Here is a 20,126-nt window from a genome sequence, read left to right as displayed (position 1 = left end):
TTTCTTAGGTGTTGAATTGATAGTCCCAGTTACATAGCTGGGTCTATGAGTTTTTCTGATGTTAAAATTACTTTTTGAGCTAAAAATCTAATGATGAAGAACATAATGAAAAGCTAGTATTTGGATAGATCGTGCTTCAGTAGTAGAGTTATAAATTTCATTATTTACTAGCTAAAACATAATGAGCCCTAAATAAGTGTTCATTATTATATGGTTAAACCGTAGAGGAGTCATTTGGGGGAAATTTTGCCAATAAACCATTAATGTTCCTAATAGAGATAGCAGTGTTGGGGTTATTGAAGAAACTTTTGCTTATAAAACAATCCCACCTTTGTTTTGCCACTTGACCTTTAGATTTCAGTTCAAATGAGAGGTTTTCAGGGTTTACCATAGACCCACAGGATTATGCTATATAGGGCTAGAAGAACTTTTAATCTTAAGAAAGATTTTATTTTAGTTCTTTTGGTAGCAATTTTGAGTTTGTATTGGTAGTGGATAGAGTAAAAGAAAGGTAAATGATAATATTTTCTCTGATTTCATACAGTAGAGGGCACTAGAGTATGCAATAATCAACTGTTCCTGACTTCAGAAAATTTGCTATTTACTTGTATTTACTGAATCTATTGATTTCTTCAACTGCGTACATTCTCTAAGAAGAGAGATACGAGATACTTAGACTAAAATCAGATGTATCATCTGGTTCTGTCCCTCTATCTTCTGAAGTTAGCTTTGTTAAGAGGAAGACAAATATAAATGGTCTTGTTTCAGTTCTTTTGGAGGAGGCAAGTAAACATTTTCCTTTACAGAAGAATTGGGTTATAGCCAATTTAGAATGTGAGGTTACTGAAGGCAAGAAGGGTCACTAAATATGGTAAAATAAAATCTAAACAGAAGAGATCTCATACATATGAAACAAAAGGGGCAAGATTGAATATAGACTGAGATGGGCCTCTAACTCATCCTGGTTTGAATATAAAATTGTAAACTATAATGGTCAAGTATTTTAAGTGGCAACTATTTTTGAGCTACAAGGTAAGTTTAGGATTTATTGTTTATACATTTGTAAAATTAGTGAATGAGACTGTCAAAGAACCTAAACTTAGGATCAAGGTTCTTTGTTTAATGCATCAGATTTCTCACATTTTAGGAATGAGCCATTATCAGATCCTTCTAGAATCAGAGGTCCCTTTTGCTTTGGTGGACAAGATGATCAAATAGTGCCTTCACCATTTTCTTCATAAATTACTAGCTTTTTATTTAGGTTAGTGTTCAAAGAACTGTGTAATCATTTGATGTTTATCATTTCAATATGAAGGAGCTGCCCTATATTAACACATTTGAAATTATTAGTTCACTCAGTTTAATGCTTGCAGATGAAAACTGGTAGTAGACATTCCAAATGATCCAAATGAAAATATTAATAGTACACATAACACCTAGGTTAAAAAGAGTGGTACAGAAACTCTGACAGACTATGTCCTATATACATACAAATGTTGAACATAATTCCCATTTCAGTATCAAGAGTTGAGATGAATACCATATGTTGAAAGTATTATGAAAGGGTAATCCTTTAAGCTATTTGTAAAGAAAGCACTAAGATGTACTCTTGATTAAATGTCAAATATATTTATACTAAAAGGCTTTTTTTTAACTAAATATTCAGGTGTCTATCATGTGAAGTACTTTTAATATCTCAACAATTTAGTTTAAAATTTTCCACACATTGTTAAGCTTAGTGAATATAGATTGTTTGCTCATTTATAAATTGTGAGGACAGTTGAATCAAGTGTCCAGTATCTGGAATAGTCAAATATATTTCATGTTAAAAGGATTTATTTTCTTTCCATAGTTTTCCTTTTGGCTTAGTGCATTAGTAGATCCTTTTTTTTTTAATCCAAAGTCCAGTATTTTTCTGTCATTTAACTCTAAAACACTGATATCTGTAAAATGCCACGTCCACTTTAGTTACTGGATCATGGGACACTATTTAGCAATTCCTACTTGCTTTGGACTTGTCTCTGGAAATTCCCCTTTTTCAGGACAGCTAGATGGAACAGTCCATAAAAGCATCAGGCCTAGAGTTGAGAGGACCTGGATTGAAACCTGCCCTTCAGACTTGTAGCTTTGTGACCTTGGACAAGTCACTTAGCTCCATTTGCCTAGCTTGCCTTCTGTCCTTAGAAAGTAAGGGTTTGGGGGAGAGGATAGATAAGCCCCCTTTTTTCCCCTAGCTAGGGCTGAATTGGGCTACAGAGAGGAGCAATTACTGTTTAAAGGACCTGTATTCGGCCTTAGTTATACAGATTCAGATGGTTTGGGAGGAGAGGGACAGTTAACTGTTCATATATGAAGCTTTTTATAACTGGCCTGACTTGGACCCTTATGGGAGGATGCATTTGATGGGGGGTGGAGTGAAATGAGCTTGAACTGGGCTTAGTTTTAGAAGTTTATTTGATTAAAGCAAATTGGAGAACTCGAGCTTTCCCCTCCCCCTAAAAAAAATTCTTTGGAAACTGCTGTAACATACTGGCAGCTGAACTGTTACGTGTCCATGTATGGAGCTTGCCCCTATTGTGACATCCTTTGGGTTTGTAATTTTAATTTTCACTAGTTACTGACATAGCATGCAAAAAATGATAAAGGGATGGACTTAGGCAGTCATAAGCAATTAGAATAATTGAAGACATCTCCAAATGCTATCCAGGCTGACTCCTCCCCCCCCATTTTTCGTTCAATCATTTCAGCTGTGTTTGACTGTGACCCCATTTTATAATTTTCTTAGAAAAAGATATTGGAGTGATTTGCTATTTCATCTCCAGTTTATATATGAGGAACTGAGGGAAATGGTTAAGGGACTTGCTCAGGGTCACACAGCTAGGAAGTGTCAGGCTGGATTTGAACTCAGAAACACTCATTTTCCTGACTCTAGGCCTGGCACTCAATCCATCTGCACCTCTAGACCATATACATGCCTTCAAGAGCCCTAGTACATTACAATTCCATAGATTCTTATCCTGCTTGGTACTTCAATGTAGATATAAGAATACCTAAATTGTTCTAAACAGCCAAAGAAGTATAAGTGCATGTTTACACTTAAGTATCAGCCCTCCCCAAATGCAAGTTCTGCCATCACCACGGGAGGAAAATAACAATTGAGCAAACATTTATCAAGCATGGGTATATGAAGACAAAAATCCAATCTTTGTGCAGTAGAAGTAGTCCCGTTTTGCAAACAGCGAGCCCAGAAGCACTTAATGAATCACAATCATTGTGAATCAAACCACCTGGATTCCAAACTCCTCCAATCTTACAATGGATCAGGCAAGGGTTATAAACTCAGAGGTGAACACTTAAGTACTTAAGTCTTTGGCTCGAATATAGGGCTTTTGAGAGTAACTGGCCAAATGACTTAAGGCAGCACCATTGTTTAGTGATCCAGGCCTGCAGTCGGAGAATCTGGGTTTAAATGTGACCTCAAGGCACGTCCTAGCTGTGTGACCCTGGGCAAGTCACTAAATCCAGACTGCTTCTCTTCTAAGCAGTGATGGACAAAGTTTTTTTTTCCCCCCAAATTTTATCTGACAAGACTTCACTTGAGTTGAAACTAAGAACAGTCCAGCTTTCAACCTCCAATAGGCATGCAGTCCCAGCTGTTTTCCCTCAGCGTTTTTATACCTGATCTTTTCCTAATTCTAAGGTTAGGTTGTCACCCATTCGCCTTACCTATTCTCTGATGACTCATTCTACAAACCAGTAAGATGACTTCACCTCATTCTTCCTTGAAATTTGATGGGTTCTTTGCTCCAGGTTCGAGATGCCAAACCTTTTCCTACATAATGGAATCATCACACTTTTCCAAAAAGGGTTATATCAAAGAACTTACCAAAATTACACATTTGTAGAAAGTGGGCTCAAATATTTTTTATCCCTACTCAGGACGAGAAGAACCCTATCTAGGAATGTTAGTTGCCACCGAGATAACTGATGAGGCAGGAAGCTGCGACCCACATTGGAGTTCCTTCTTGGGGAGGGAGAATGACCCTCTCTCACAGCTTTGTGGGCTAAGAAAGGAATTCACCGCCCCTATGGGCAGTTCCGGCCGACTTTTACGAGGCGCATCCCGACTGCCCTTTTAGTCCTCTGATCAAACTACCTAGGAGCCTTTCAAGGACTCTTCACGGTCTCCCTTTGTGCTCAAGTTCGCTTCGGAGGCCTGCAAGGGAGGTGAGCGTTAGTGGGTCTGAATCAGTACTGCCATGCTGACCCCAGTGCACCTGTCAGTCATCTCGAGTCCGAGAATTCACCCCCCCCCCCCCAGGCTACGTCTAAAAACAGGGTTGGTTTAGAGTTCCCAGCCCGGTGTCTGCTCTCCGCCCAGCCCCCTTCTCTTCCCGGGTCCTCAGTCTTCGCTTCTGTAGAATGGGCGTGGGTTTTTTTTGGCATAGATACTTATTCCCTTACCCTAGGCGGAACCCAGAAAACCTCAGACTCCCCTAATAGCGCACCCAGCGGTCAGGGTGGGGGAGGAGCCAGGTGCAGGCCGATCTGTAGCCACCCAGCTGCCCGAGACTGGAGAGAGGGAGGAGCTAAGAGAAGGGTAGGCACGCGCTTTGGCTCCATGGAAGCCGAGGGAGGGAGGAGGAGAATGGGGGCGGGGCCAGAGGCGGAAGTGAGGTCACTTCCGGGCTGGGTGTTTGTTTGGGACTGGGGAAGGGAGGCGGCGGGTGAAGCGCACGTAGAGCGGGGGGAGCGGCGCTGCCTGTGGAGATCCGCTGAGGCCGACAGGACTCGCTGGCTGCCGTCCCCGCTGCCGTGCACTGGGTGAGGGGGGCCCCCTCCGGGCGGAACGGCGGGAGGAGGGGGCGGCGCAGCAGCGGAGAGGGACTCCATGACGCCTGAGGGAGCCTGAAAGGCCTTGCGGGCTGAGGGACCCTCAGTCCCTCCTGGCCTTCGCGGGTGTAAGGGGCGGAGGGTTCTGTCTTCTCCCCCATGAAATGGCGGTGACTTTTTTTATTGTCATGATTTATTATTTGGGTTCTCGCGGCTCTCCATCCGGGTCTCTGGTGGCGCGCGGGGGCTGCCGGGATACCAACCTTTCCCTCCGTCCGCTCCCCCTCCCCGCACACACCTCTCTCCCCTACTCCCTCCGCCCCCCACCGCCGCCCGGGCAACAAAGCTCATTGTTTCTCCCTGTCTGCGCCTGCGCGTCACCACGCGCAACATTCCCCCCCTTAACCCAATCATTACCGCGCCTGCGTAGTCTTTGCTAAATCCGAGAGGGGTGGGTGTCCTAATGGGAGCCTCTTAAAGTACCCAGGCGAGGAGAGTGGGAGAGCTGCTGCTAGTCCTTTGGAAGCTTTGCTGTTCTCTCTGAGCCCATTGTTGCCCCGCCCACCACTCCTCCAGCTTTAGACGATTGTGTAGCACATGCTTGGGGCACGTATGCAGGTGCTACAGATAGCTACTACGTACCCGTCCTTTCCCAAGTTGCCAAAATATGTTTCTATCCCTCACCTGGGGCTAGGTTTGCGGAACACAGTGAACCGCAGCAAACAGTCTGGGCTTTTTCCGGAGGACCTTAAAGCAGATCTGCTTGCTTATAGCCTTCAGCTGAGACTTTACAGATCACTTAAGACTGCTCACCAAAATCCCTGAGTCCTTTCTGTGAGAGATGCAGACACAATACCTTGGGAAGAAGGTTGGCTTTGTCAATAACTTTTAAGTTTATTTTTGAGCCCTACATATGGAAATCTTGTGGGTTTGTTTTTGTTTTTTTACTGTAATTATTGTTATGCCTATTCTTGCCACCTTTGTGGAGTATAATTTCTTCGAGGTTGTTTGGAACTCTTTCTCCTATCACTCTTGAAATTTTGTGATTTAAATTTGACTGCACATTACCACTAAGAGAAGACATATTGAAATGGATAGAGCTGGCTGTTTCAAGTTAATATGACAGGGTGATTTTTATTAAGCTCCATCACAGTGCTAGATGTTCTCATGATAATCTTGCCCTGTGCACTTGCATAAAAAATGAAAGATGAGATGCATAATATACAAGAAAAAAACATTGAGGGGAAGGGGTGTGGAGTAGTTGAAAGCAGGCATAGAATGTCTGTGCAAAGCTGAACACTTTGAGAAGATAATAAAATCTAAGTTTGAGTAGAAGGGTAATAGTTAACAGTTTTTTTACCTAAAAAGCAGACAGACAGTCTTTTCTAATCTTTTAGAATCAGATTCCTGATCTGAAAGTGTCCACTCGAGTTTTTCCTAGACTCGAGAATTAAGGAAAATGGATCTCTTGTCCTCAACATAAGATCTTCATGTGAACTTTTAAATTTACATTCCAGAATTTGAAAATTGAGTGCACTTATTTCTAGTCTTTGGAGTTCCTAATTACATTCTAACACACAAACACTTGCTTTGATTTAAACTTTCAAACTCTTCATTATTAAAAATAATCTTCTCAGTTACCATTACATTCAGTAAAGTTAGGTTGCTGCTATGGTTTATTTGTATAATGTAGTCTTTCATTACTATGATGTGTTCTTTTGAGTCTTACCTGTAGTCGCAAGCCAACCACATGTTATGCTGCTTGCTGAGATTAAGGGTACAAATCTGTTGCTATAGAATGGTGGTTTCTTTGTAGACCCATAATTTTACATTCATTAAAATAACATGTTATAAAGGTCTAAGATAATGGACCCAAGAGACATTATTCAAACAACACATTCAAACAAACACAGAACTAAGATATTATACTTTATAAAATGTTACTGTACTACTACTAGGGTTTCTAGAGAGAAATATACAATTTGCATATTTTTCACATTAATGCCAATAAATTTTATACTAGGTGATTGCATTGTGACTAATTGTCTTTGGTAAAATTTAACATGTTATTAATATGAATTATTTAATATTACTCAGAACTTCTTGCAGTGATCATTTGGAAGCTTTATTTTTTGTAGGAACTAGCAAAGTGGTTAACTATTTTTTTGAGTCAGTGTCATCCTGTCAAAATTATAGTTTTTCCTGAAATCAACAAAGGAAAAAAATGAGTTTCATTCATTTTATTCTGTAACAGTTGAGGATTTTAAAAATCATACTATTTAGAACTTGGGGATTCCTTCTAAAAACCTTCCTTCAAATTTAAAGTGGGTAACATAATCTATCCTGATGAAAAGATGACAACAGATCAATGTTTGAAAAGAGAGTTTTTACTACTAAGCATAGATGTATCATCTGCAAATGCCCCTAGATTCTAGTGTGACCTTTAATGTGTTTTTCTTTTTCCCCCCCTCTAACCATTACCTTTCCCTCCAAAAAAACTTTATTTAGGAAGATATACTAACTTGGGAATATAGTTGAATTAAGTTCTGGAAGAAGTATGTAACAGGAGTCCCTGGATAAAATGATAATGCAGATCCACTATAAAGTGTTTGATAATAGCTTTGTGTCTCCTTAATTCTGTTTAGTTGCAGTTATTCATCACATACCCATATTTGAATTAAACTAAAATTATAGTGAGAAATCAAAGGACCAAATAAGGGTTTTCCTAATTGAAACTGAAGAAATTGTATAATTCATAGGACACTGAACTTGCATTCATATCCTGTCTCATATACCTACTGAAGTTGTATGACCATGGTCAAGTCTTAACCTCTCTACCATCCCTATTTACTCAACTAGAAAATGAGAGGACTAGAATAAATGGCCTCTTAGGACCCTTCCTATTCAGTTTATGATCTTAATGTCTTGGTCAGAGTCCATTTTGGAGCTCTTGTTTTATTTTGGCTAGAATATGTTACTTCCAGCACATATTTTCCCTCCAGTTCTAAAAGCTTTTGTTAGTTCGTACTGGCCATTCAAATCTGAACTTAATTTGGGGAGTTGGTCTCCTGCAATTTCACCAGCTCTACAATAGCATTCTGTAAATTAATAAGCATTACTAATTTTAATTATCTAGTTTGGGAGGTCTAGATTAGTCATGCCTGCTTTTGGAGTAGAAGATAAAAGGAAAATTTTTGAGCCCCAGTTACTTCATGTGTGATTTCCAACTGCCTTCCTTCCACAACAGGATGGTTGTCAAGATCAAATGTATGTATGTATAGTGCAATGGAGATCATTAGCTAATAATAGTAATGATCAATTTTCTGACAAAGCTGAGAACATGAAGCTAAAAACTGATGAAATCCAAAGGAAGTAACCTTGAGGGATATGTTTGGCACCAAGAGGGTAAAGGATTTGGTTGTAGGAAGAAAGAATAAAACAAATATTGAATCTCACCATACATTAAGCCCCTTAATGATGGGTATAGCATATTCTGGGAGTAGGGGACACTCACCCCTCTGGCTCCCACTTCTGACTAGGGACCAAAATCTAGTCAGCAATTTTTTCTTTCCTCTTGTATTTAAGATGTAGTAGTTGTCGTCATCATTATCATTATCCTCAATTACTTCTTGCTTGTTGCAGTTATTAATTACTTGAACAGCCCCTACTTGACTAAAAGTGATCCTGGTCAGCTACTTGTCTTTTATGGCCTTCAAAGCCAGAGGTGGTTTGATGAGGTGATAATGGGCAAAAAGCTGACCTAGCTCCTGTCTAACTGCATTGTTTGAAGCTTAAGACCTATTTTCTAATCCTTTCCTTGCTCAGCTATCCTTTAGTAGTTGCCATCAAGAAAGGAGAGGAGTCCCCTGATGTTTTTCTAGGCTCCAGAACTTGCCTAGGCAGGTTTCTCATTGTGTTGGCACAAACTTTTGCCCATAACACTTTTGAAAAAGGCTTTAATTCAGGGCTTTTGTTAGATCTGGTTCTGTATTCTACTCAAGTGAGTTAGCTAAAGCATATTTGAAACCAAATTAAGTATTTCAGTACATATGTCTCGTGCCCATGTATATAGTTACTGGCAAGTTAAATTTTGACTGGTACAGATGCAGTTGGATAGTTTTTTTTTTAATGCCCTAAACTTAGGAATTTTGTATCACATTATGCAAAGAGATAAGTGGTCTTTAGTTTAATATTGAAATTTTTGGAAAAGTGGGATTCATTTTCTCTGAAATTTAAGTAAGAGTAGAAAAAAGTTAGGTGCTGTTAAAAGTTGTTAGAATATAGCTTAGTTGCAGAGGATATTGAATACTCCATTTAGATTTAGTTCTGTCCAATTGTAAGGCAGGATAGATAGACCCTATAGTTATTAGTAATATATTTGAGTCAGGTAAAAATGTAACTGAGCATATTGGATATTTGACAAAAATTAAAATAGGCAATTCTCTTTCGATTTTCTTTTCTAGTTTAGAGGAGTTTAGTAAACATTTGAACTCAGCCTACAAATACAGTAGTTGACATTTTCTTTGCTTCTTTGGACTTTCATTATAAATATATCAACAGGAAAGTATTTCCACCATAAAAATTAATTTTCTGAATCCTTGTCTTATCTGCTTTCAGAGTGCCATGCTTCCCACCCCAGCTGATACTGAAATTTCTTTTTCTGTAGTTGTCATCTGTTGTGGACTAAAGAATCCTGAACTTGGAAGGAAAAATTGAATAGATTTCTACTACATGGTTTGGGTTTTATCATAGTGAAAGAGGCAAATGAACTTACTGCATCATAGTGTATCAACAGTTCTTTACCAGTGTTCTATCACTATTCAACACCCTCTCCCATCGCAGCTGAAACTAACTAGAATTAAGGGGCACTCAGGTGGTGGGGAAAGACCTTCAGGGCCAAGCTGTGAGAAGTAACTCACAGAAAAAAGCCTAGGGGATATTGATTGGAAATAAGTCATCATTTTAGCCCCCTGCTGTGCCTCGCTCCCAAAATAAAACTACATAAAACAAAAGATTGAAGTCATAAGGTAAACATTTGTTTATTAAGAATAGCTTTCAGGTTTATTTGGGAATATTAATACTTGGGGATACAGACAAAGCTGTAGACTGAATTTCAAGGCCCAGGTATCACACATGGCAGATCAACTTCTATGAATTTTACCCCAAGGGGAGCCACATTTCTGGTAGGAAATCTTACATTTTAGGATAGTGTCGCCTCAGGAAAGGCAGGCCTGAATAGATATTCACAGTATCATTTTCCCATTTTGTCACGATTCATTAAAATTACTGTTTAGGTTACTAGTAGATTTCCCTTTAAAACATCTTTATAACATTTCTTAAGACTCTAAAACATAAAAATTCAAACTTAGAAGATTTCTTGCCTATATTATACCCATCCTCTAACACTTAATTGTGTGACACTTAACCTCTTTGATACTCTGTTCCTTTTTCTATAAAACGAAGGGGATGGAATATATAGTTTCTATGGACTCTTCCATTTGTAAATCTATGTGTTAGTTGAAAGTAATCTATTAGTTGATTGTAATGATATATACCAGCTTAAATAGAAATTGTAAACACCTGAAGGAAGGTGGTTATGTGCCAGAATCTTTGAATGTGAAGTTCCAAGGACAGAGGATGTTCGGAGAAGGGGGGAGTTGATAATTGAGGAAAGATTCTTAAATGATGCCTCATAGTTTTCTCCAGAAAGTATATAGCACTTATCAGTACACTGTTGTTAGAATAATCTGAATTTACTGACACTGGACATGAACTCATTGTTATTCAGGGTTTTGTGTTTTTGTTCTTTTTTCCATTGGAAAAGTATCTTTGGTTTCTAAAATAGAAATCAATCTAAAAATAAAATTAGCTTTGTAGGAATTAATTTGATCACTAGCTTTTCCAGGATGGACCTAGTTCTATAAAGCCAAAGAAAGAAAGGGGGAAATGAATAAAAAATTAGTGGGGCATTTTAGAAAGCATGTAGTCCAGTTCCCCTATTTTATAGTTATTGAAACTGAAGCGTAGAAAATAGGCTTGTTTAGAGTCACAAAGCTTGGTGTTAGTGGCAAGACATGGACTAGAACCCAGGTCTCTGTATTCCCATTTCAAAGCAGTCTATGTTGAGATTCCCTTTAAAAAAAAACAAAACTGATGCAGATTTTGATATTGTTGCTCATCAGAATTATTTTTAATAAATTTTGGCAGTTCCTTAATATTTCTTGTAACTTAACAAATCATTTTTGAAGTGCTTTGTTGGCTTATGTGATCTCAGTAATTCATATTTGTTTTCTTGGCAATCTCAACTAATTTTAAGCTTCTTCTTATAAGGTTACAAAAACAACTAACATACAACCATGAAAGATCCAAGTCGCAGCAGTACTAGCCCAAGCATCATCAATGAAGATGTGATTATTAATGGTCATTCTCATGAAGATGATAATCCATTTGCTGAGTACATGTGGATGGAAAACGAAGAGGAATTCAACAGACAGGTTTGTGGTTGTGTTTTGTGTAAAGATTTTTTTCCTAGACCTGTGCTCTTTCTAGTGTTGGAATAAATAGACTTGTATTTCCTTGGAGAGTATGTTCCTTCATATTTTGCAACTAAGACAAATATGACCATGGGCTCATTGGTTTAGGTAGGGAATGCCAAGATGATGAAACTCTTTGTACCAGTGTAGGTCAGCTCCTTCTCTTCAACTTATAGTATAGTGTTAGAATTACTGCTATGAATTAAGAAGCTTAGTGACTTGCCCAGGGTCATACAGCCAGGCACTTATTAGAGGAAGACTTGAGCACAGGGTCTTCCTGCCTTTCAGACCAGCCCCCTATCTATTATGCAATGTTGACACTCATTGAGGCTGTGAACTTACAACCTAAAATGTGGATTTTTCTTTGCTAAGACATAATCTAGATATACCACGGTTACTCTCTCATATTAAATGTGTAGGCAGAAGCCTAACCAAACTTGCAAAAGCCTTATTTTCTTAAAAGTTTTAATTTTAGTTACCACAGCTATTTGTCCCTCTGAAAATGGTTAGTTTCTTGGGTTACTCAGATACATGTTTTATCGATTCAGCTTGTATTACTGCCCTTTTAACATTGGCAGTTGACAATGGTATGTCTGTTTACTCCTTTTAAAATTGTATTTGATATTGTTAGTTTCTTCAGCTTTGCCATAAAAAGCAGTGTAAACTTGGTAGTGTTCTTTTAGGACTTGAGCTTCTTTAAGTGAATATTCCTAAGTAATTATATTGTCAGCAGTAGCCAAGACAGCTTCTCACATCAGATAAAAGATGTTCAAAAGTAATGCCCTCTAGGCCTAGAGATGGGAGGTCTGGAGTTCAAATGTGGTCTCAGACATTTCCTAGCTTTTTGATATCCTGGGCAAGTCACTTAATCCCCAATGCCTATCCCTTACCTCTCTTCTGCCTTGTAACCAATAAACAGTATTGATTCCAAGATGGAAGATAAGGGTTAAAAAAAAAAAGTAATCCCTTCTTCTCTGACTTGTCATTTGTTCTGTCAAACATAAATAGTGGAGGAAAGAAAAATATCCTATTAATATTAGTAAATTTATGGCACTGATCCCTAAAGTACCCTAAACAGATGTTTCAACTAAATTTAAAAAGTAATCTCTTTTTAAAACAGAAGCAAAGTGGGTATTGCATTTGTTTTTCTAATGTATCTTAATATTTTACACTAAAATAATAATTTTCTGTTGCTAGATTGAAGAGGAGTTGTGGGAAGAAGAATTTATTGAACGCTGTTTCCAGGAAATGCTGGAAGAAGAAGAAGAACATGAGTGGTTCATTCCAGCTCGAGACCTCCCACAAACTATGGACCAAATTCAGGACCAGTTTAATGACCTTGTCATCAGTGACAGTTCTTCTCTGGAGGATCTTGTGGTAAAAAAAATATTATTTTTTGTCTTTTTAAAACTTGGCTCTCTGTTCTACTCTGAGAAAAGGTACTGAGTAGTATATCTCAGTCATTCAGAAGACCCAAATTTGAACCCTGCCTGTTACACTTAAGAGTTGTATGACCTTATGTAAGGCATTTAATCTTTCTGAGCCTGTTTATTCATCTGTAACACAAGGGGGTTGGACTAGATGATCTCTAAAGTTTTCCCAGTTCTAAAATCTTCTGATTCTACTAAATCATTTTTCCATCAGAAGTAGTTCTGTTGGCCAAAATTGTTGTGATGCCTGCTCCAAAGCTTGGGATTCTGTGCTGGATTATACCAAAATGAACTGCCTCAGCCCCAACTTGGAGTAAAGCTTGGGGTCTCCTTGGCTCTAGTCTCAAATTGAACATTTATTTATTCCTGGTCTCAGTCACTTAATCTCCCTGCCTTATTTATTACTCTTTCTAGAATATTTAAATGGCTTTAAGTAATCGCTTCATTCCTTTAAAAGGACGGCTATGGTGATTATTAGTTGGTTAAGAACAGGATTATTTAAATTTGAGAAATTAAATTCTGATTCTGAATATTTTCTCCTCAGCCATTCTATCATTTTAATATCAATGATCCTTTTATAACCTAAAGTTTTGATTCAAATACTCCAACTCACCATTTATCTTCTTAGATTTGATTCTAATAATCTCCTAGCAAAAATCAGTTACACAAGTGTGTTTTTTAACTCTTCCTTCATTTTTTATTACTGAAAAAAGCTGTTAATAAACAGGATTCATATTTGCAATAAGAGAAATTCTCAGAATTCTGATATAAGCTAAATACCAACATTTAGCCTGGGGCCCAAGAAGTCTTTATTTGATTAAATTCCATTTCAGATTAACATAACTAATAAGGCTAGAATCAAACTAGGAACCTAGTGAGGACTGAATGCCAGCTTTTCTATCCTTATTTACAACCCCTAGCCACTCTGGAATTCACTCCCAGTCTCTGAAACATCATTTGCAGCTGTTGCTTGGTCACTGAGCTTGAGTACTATTCCGAAGGGCTACTAGAGAACACTGAAATTTACAGTGTAAGTGTGTCCTTTGTTATAATAAACACAGAGCTATTGGTGGAACAAATACTTTTATTCTGAGTAATTTGTTGATATGTCTGCCTGTTTAGAGCTACGTTATTAATTCAGTCAATAAGTAAATATATACAAGTGTCGTCTTTGTGAAAGGAAGTGCTTAGGTATAAAGAATAAACTTTGGATGTTATTCATTATGACTACAGTACAGTGCTTGGTTTGTTCAATTTGAATGCCGATTAGTATTACTTAAAATATGAATAATCTTATTTCTCTCTAGTTGCTAAAAAGATTCATATGCATTTTGTATTATTATGGCATGAAGTTTTTCATATTTTTACTTGGGGTGGGGGAATACATCCTAAGTAAGGCAATCTTACTATGTATCAAATATGAAAATGGTATTTTAAGTTCTTGCCACAGGATATTGAGGATATAATCATGTACAATTTCTAGCTGATAACCTAAAAACCAGAGTCCATCTAGAAGGCCCAGGTGTCCCGTGCCCTGAAGTGCATCCTGATGCCTTTTTTCTTCATTGGTTGCCAAATCAAGCGGCAGTAGAAGAATTTGTGAATTCAAAGGCATGTCTTTGCTCCCTTATGTTTTGTCCTCTGGTTTGTGCACTTGCAAGCCTGAGGAAAGCCTAAAAAATAATAGAATTTGAGAACTATAAGCCTTAGAGATCATCTAGCTCAACTACCACATTTTAGAGATGAAAAAACTGAGGTAGATAAAAAGTAAGTCAGTTGCCTGAGGTCATACAACTAGTCCAGTGATGGAGAACTTGGGTAAGAATAGAACTCAGGCTTCTTTCCAATAAACATTACCTACAGTAGGATTTAGGAAACATTAGCTTTCTACATACTAAAGGAGTTTTGCTCAGTAATTTTGATCTTTTGCTCATCCTCAATACTAACAAATAGTAGATTGATTCATTTGGGATTTTACATCTTTCAGCTCCTAAAAGGCATTCAGGGAAAGGGAGGAACAAAGAAATCAGGGTCTCCATGATCTGTAGACTTCATCATAATTCTTTATTTGACTGACCAACACAGTGTTTCTAGTGAAAGCATCTTATCAGAAACTTTTGATAATAAGGTTTAGAGGGGCAACAAGGTGGCTAGAGAAGGCTGAGAGAGCCAGGCCTAGAGACAGGATGTCCTGGGTTCCTTAGTGTGTGTGACCCTGGGCAGGTCACTTAACTCCAATTGCCCAGCCCTTGCTGCTCTTCTGCCTTGGAACCAATACAAAGTATTGATTCTAAGAAAAAAGGTAAGGGTTTAAAATAAATAAATAATGCATACAGACGTTGTTAGACTACCTATAACTTTAAGTGGTCTAAGTTTTTGGTTTTCAAAGAAAAGCAGGCATCATGCTTAGATCACCAGAGCTCTTTGAGCAAAGTGATGCCATCAGTTAATATGAAATATGTATTCCTGGTTAAATTCTAACTTCCCTGAATTCCAACTTGTTGAGAATATCTTACATTGCTTTAATGTGAGGAGGCTATTACATACATTTGGTTCTCTTTTCCTTTGTTGTGGGGTTAATGACCGATCTTCCGAATTGAACCTTGAGTTGTTGCTTTGTCTTGAACTTAAAACTACTTTTGCATGTGGGGAAATAATGAATACGAATGAGCTTTTAGGAGCAGGCTTTTAGTAAACTTGCTTTCTTACTTTCCAGGTCAAGAGTAATCTGAATCCAAATGCAAAGGAGTTTGTTCCTGGGGTGAAGTACTAAATATTTGAGTAGACGGGGCCCTCTTTTGGTGGATGTAGCACAATTTCCACACTGTGAAGGCAGTATTAGAAGACTTAATTGTAAAAGCTCTCCCTTCTTGTCACTGTGTTACACTTATGCATTGCCAAAGTTTTGTTAGTCTTGCATGCTTAATAAAAGTGCTGAGACTGTTATTAAGTAAAAAGCTGTCAAACGTTTACTGAAAATAATTGGACCTTGGCTTGATGTGAAGGACAGTGAGGAAAGAAGCACCAGTCAAGTTGTGACAAATCAGACCACCTCTGAAAGAGATTTAGAAATTTGACTAAATGATTTGTTTTAATTGAGACTAAACTGGTCACTTGGTGTTAACCAACACCTGTTAATGCCTTAACTTAAAAAAAAAAAGTCAATTTTGAAAGTAAAGTTCTAATTGTTATACAAATTACTTCGTTCAGACTTCAGTATTGTTACTTATTGTATTTGTGCCCGTGGAGAGAAGCTTGTTCTTAAAGAATAGACTTGGTAATGAAAGAACTCCACGAAGTCCAGCCCAGCCCAGCCCAGCCTCGAGTGGATCCTAAAGTTACAAAGTAACAAACAGATAGATGAAAACTACCCCCTGATTTTTACATTATGTTATCATGTTAGAAATGTTGAAACCCACTCCTAGTTATACATCCATGGAGGAGTGTAATTTGAAAATTACATCATCTTCCAAGTTCCCCAATACTTCATAGCTGTGTCTATGTAAATTCTAGCATATAACACTTAGTCAAATTGAACCAAGGAAGTCTTAGCATTCTGATTTGAGTGGTGCTTTTCCCTTGCTTCGTTAATCATCACTACACAATAGTCTACAGCACAACAACTTTTCTTTTAACAAAGCTAGAACAGTTTTGGCTTCTTAAACTTCATATTTGGGTAGGTTAAGCTGCCATACGTGTTCAGTGTGAATAGTGTTTAAGTTGAAAATATTGTAAAAAAATTATATTTTTTCAAAAATATTTAAAAAAATAAATAATAGTAGAACTGAGCTGATGGTTGTGTTTATTGAATGCAAGAATTCTCCCCTATGGAGAAAACCACTTTTTATCTGTGGGCTCAGTAACTTGCCAGCAGGGCTGTCACAAGGTGAAGGAACAAGTAAGCTTTATTGGATCACAGATTGTCAGGTACACACATACAGATTTATCACATTGGATGTGCCTCTCTTCTGAAAGAAATATGGAAAGCAAACTACAAGGCCCATCCATACTCTGTCCATCTCGAAGGTCCTTTAGTTATAATTGGAGCACAACCACCAGTACCCCTTAACTTCTGGCCTCAAAGTAAAATGAAGATCTTTCCCTATTTCTTTCTAATTTTAAGGCCCTTCTAAGCATATCCTTTTGTTTCCTTATGTCTCTGACTGCCCTAGAATCTTTATTCCCTTTACATTTTCTTAAGTGTGTTGGTAGTTGATATAGTTAGGCCTACTTCCTTTTTACCTGGGTCTTTCCCCAAAGTGTACTCCATGAGATCTTTGATTAGTGTCCTACTCAATTCCTTTTTTCCACACACAACCATGTCTCTCTGTTCTGTGCTCTTCATAAATATCTTATGTGAAACACTTGACCCTGTTTAGATTCTCTTGAGCCCACCATTGCTAATCATAGTTGCTCACTGTCCTCTAGGACAAATCAGATTGACCAACATCATTCACAAGAAGAATCAAAATGGGATAGAGGTTGTTTTGGCATTTCTCCAGCAACAAGAAAAATAAAACCTTGTTGGGGCTCAGTTAAGAGGCTCTGTAGCAGGATTTTCCTCTCCCAAATTTGCCATGATCCATGGTGTCAGAGGTGAGCTATAATGCCACTCCTCAAATACTTCGTTCTTTGGAAGCTAGTTTGATGATGTATAATTTAGTCTCAGATTATTGAACAGGGAAGTTAATGCTTGACTCATTCATTTTTTTTTTCAAACTCTTACATTCTGGTTGGTATAAGTGCTGAGTATTGGTTCAAGGTAGTAAAATGATAAGTGCTAGGCAATGGGGATTAAGTGACTTGCCCTGGGGTCACCCAGCCAGAAACTGTCAGGTCAGATTTGAACCTAGGACCTCCCCTCTCCAGGCCTGACTTTCTCCATTGAACCACTTAGCTGCCTCCTTGACTCATTCATTCCTTTGTGGCAGTGCAACTGTGTGACTATTATATTGTGACATTTTTTTTAAAATTTTTATTTTTTTAAACCCTTACCTTCCATCTTGGAGTTAATACTGTGTATTGACTCCAATGCAGAAGAGTGGTAAGAGCTAGACAATGGGGGTCAAGTGACTTGCCCAGGGTCACACAGCTGGGAAGTGTCTGAGGTCAGATTTGAACCCAGGACCTCCCATCTCTAGGCCTGGCTCTCAATCCACTGAGCTACTCAGCTGTCCCCCATTGTGACAGTTTTAACACTAAATGGTCCCAGCTATTTGCTGTGGTTCTGCTACTTATTTTCCTCAAGGTCAGATACAAGTGGATTAATTATTGATTCATTATCAGTCATGACTCATAGTGGCCATATATTGGTGTAATAGATCAGAATATTATAAGAGACTGTGTACTGGAATAAAAGGAGCCATTTATGCCTGAATGGCTGTCCATATGATACCTTTATATGTAACTAGGAGTGTAAAGCAAAAAATTTAAAAATACTTAAATGCCTAACCCTTACTGCCCCTGCCTTGGAACCAATTTAAATATTGATTCTAAGACAAAAGGTAAAGGTTAAAAAAAACATTTTTTAAAAATACTCATCCAGAACCAGATTCCTACTTGAAAAGGCAGTGTGGTATCATAGAAAGATTGTTGGGCTTGGTAACAGGCAAAGTCTCATTGTGAATCCTGCCTCTAAATTATAATAGCTGTGTGACCTCAAATGGCAAGTCATTAAATGTCAAATAAACCTTTTTTTTTCATTCATAATATAGGGATAATCATATTTGTCTCAGAGCTATTATAATAGATAATTGAAGACAAATACTATACACATGGAAACTTATAGTGACTATTGTTACTGTAAAAGTTAGATTTGTGGAAATTATATCTAGTTCTGAGAACACAAATTACTGAGGGAAGGACTCCATAAACCACTTTAGTAAAAGCTAAAATGGATATATCACCTGAATAGAAATAGTCACAGTATTTAAAAAAAAATTAGATCAGATTCTGTTCACAACCATGGCTAGAAGAATTCTTGATAAAGGGAATAAAGAAAATCATAAGAGGAAAGATTATTTTGATCACACAAAGCTTTTACATGAGTAAACTCATTGAAAATTTAAAAAGCATTCTTATCAAATATCACCAGCAAAAGTCTGCTGTCAAAAATATAGAGAATTGGTGCAAATATATGACACTAAGATACATCTCCATTACATAAGTGGCCAAAGGAAAAGAACAATTTTCAAAGGAATTCTATTGACCACATGAAAACATACTCTCCAAGAGATAATGCTAATTAGAAAAAGCATTTTTTCTATAAGGAGACAGAGCCAAGATATTGGATTAGGGGCAGCTGCCCAGCTGAACTCTCAACTTTCCCTTCCAAAGAACTTTTAAAATAATGCTTGAAATCAAATTTTAGAATGGCAGAGCCAACAAGAAGACAGACATTTTCTGGCCTAAAGAAAATAGGTTAGCAGGAAAAGTCTACCACCAGGGTAGAGACCTGTCTGGCCACATCAGCAAGTAGCTTCTGGAGGTGTCAGCCCAGAGAGAGTAAGGGAATCAGACAATCAGTCAGGGCATTGTTAGGGATCCTTTGCCATACCAGGTATAGCAGATGCTGATTGGCAAATCTATGGTCCATATGCATTTCTGGGTCACAGTTCCAGGGCAGAGAGGAGTGCTGGTAGTTGATCACAAGAGAACAGGGTCCCTGGTCATAGTACCAAAGCAAAGAGCTCTAGTGCTTGCAGCTGCGGGGGACCAAGGCCCTTCCCAAGTAAAGAGCAGAGTGTAGACCAAGTGAACAATGACTAGTCTTCTGCCACCTTGGAAGGACAAAAAACCTAGGCACTAAAAACTCACAGACCTCCAGAACCAGCTTGGGAAATAGCAGTTTGATAAAGCCTGAAGCTTGAGGCAGTGTCTCTGTCCCAGGTGAGCTGATCTCAACTTTAACAAAATTCAGAGCAAATAAATAGGCTGGGAAAATGAGGAAACAACAGAAAAAAGAATTTGACCAAAAAGAGCCACTGTGGTGACAGGGAAGACCAAGACAAACTAAGAAGAAGACAACAATGTGAAATATAACCAAAAAAAAAAAGCCTCAAAGACTTTGAGTGGACTCCATACCAATGAGAATTCCTAGAGAAGTTAAAAAGATGAGTGGAAGAAGGAAAATTGGGGAAAGAAATGAAAGTGATATAAGAAAATGATGAAAAAAAGAACAGCTTGGTAAAAGAGGTCCAAAAAATACTGAAGAAAATAACACCTTAAACAATTGGCTTGGGGGCAGCTGGGTGGCGCTCGGTGGATTGAGACCTAGGCCTAGAGAAGGGAGGTCCTAGGTTCAAATCTGGCCTCAGATACTTTCTAGCTA

General features: G+C 38.0%; 2 protein-coding genes across 2 annotated transcripts in view; one reads left to right on the top strand and one right to left on the bottom strand.

Moving 5' to 3' along the window:
• Positions 1 to 4,699: 4,699 nt before the first annotated feature.
• On the top strand, positions 4,700 to 16,584 carry PAIP2 (poly(A) binding protein interacting protein 2). The gene is made up of 4 exons (XM_044664560.1): positions 4,700 to 4,824; positions 11,164 to 11,327; positions 12,564 to 12,743; positions 15,513 to 16,584. The coding sequence occupies exons 2-4, from the start codon at positions 11,190 to 11,192 to the stop codon at positions 15,567 to 15,569; spliced, it is 375 nt and encodes a 124-aa protein (XP_044520495.1). The 5' UTR covers positions 4,700 to 4,824; positions 11,164 to 11,189; the 3' UTR covers positions 15,570 to 16,584.
• SLC23A1 (solute carrier family 23 member 1) overlaps positions 15,764 to 20,126 on the bottom strand; it is a 24,963-nt gene continuing 20,600 nt past the window's right edge. The window contains exon 15 of the mRNA XM_044664559.1: positions 15,764 to 15,850. The gene's annotated coding sequence lies outside the window, so the exon portion shown is untranslated. The remainder of the gene's footprint in view (positions 15,851 to 20,126) is intronic.

Source organism: Gracilinanus agilis, chromosome 2 (assembly GCF_016433145.1).
Source record: "Gracilinanus agilis isolate LMUSP501 chromosome 2, AgileGrace, whole genome shotgun sequence".
NCBI classification, from domain to species: Eukaryota; Metazoa; Chordata; class Mammalia; order Didelphimorphia; family Didelphidae; genus Gracilinanus; species Gracilinanus agilis.
Note: the sequence above shows the minus strand (reverse complement) of the source record. Positions and strands in the feature narration are given on the sequence as shown.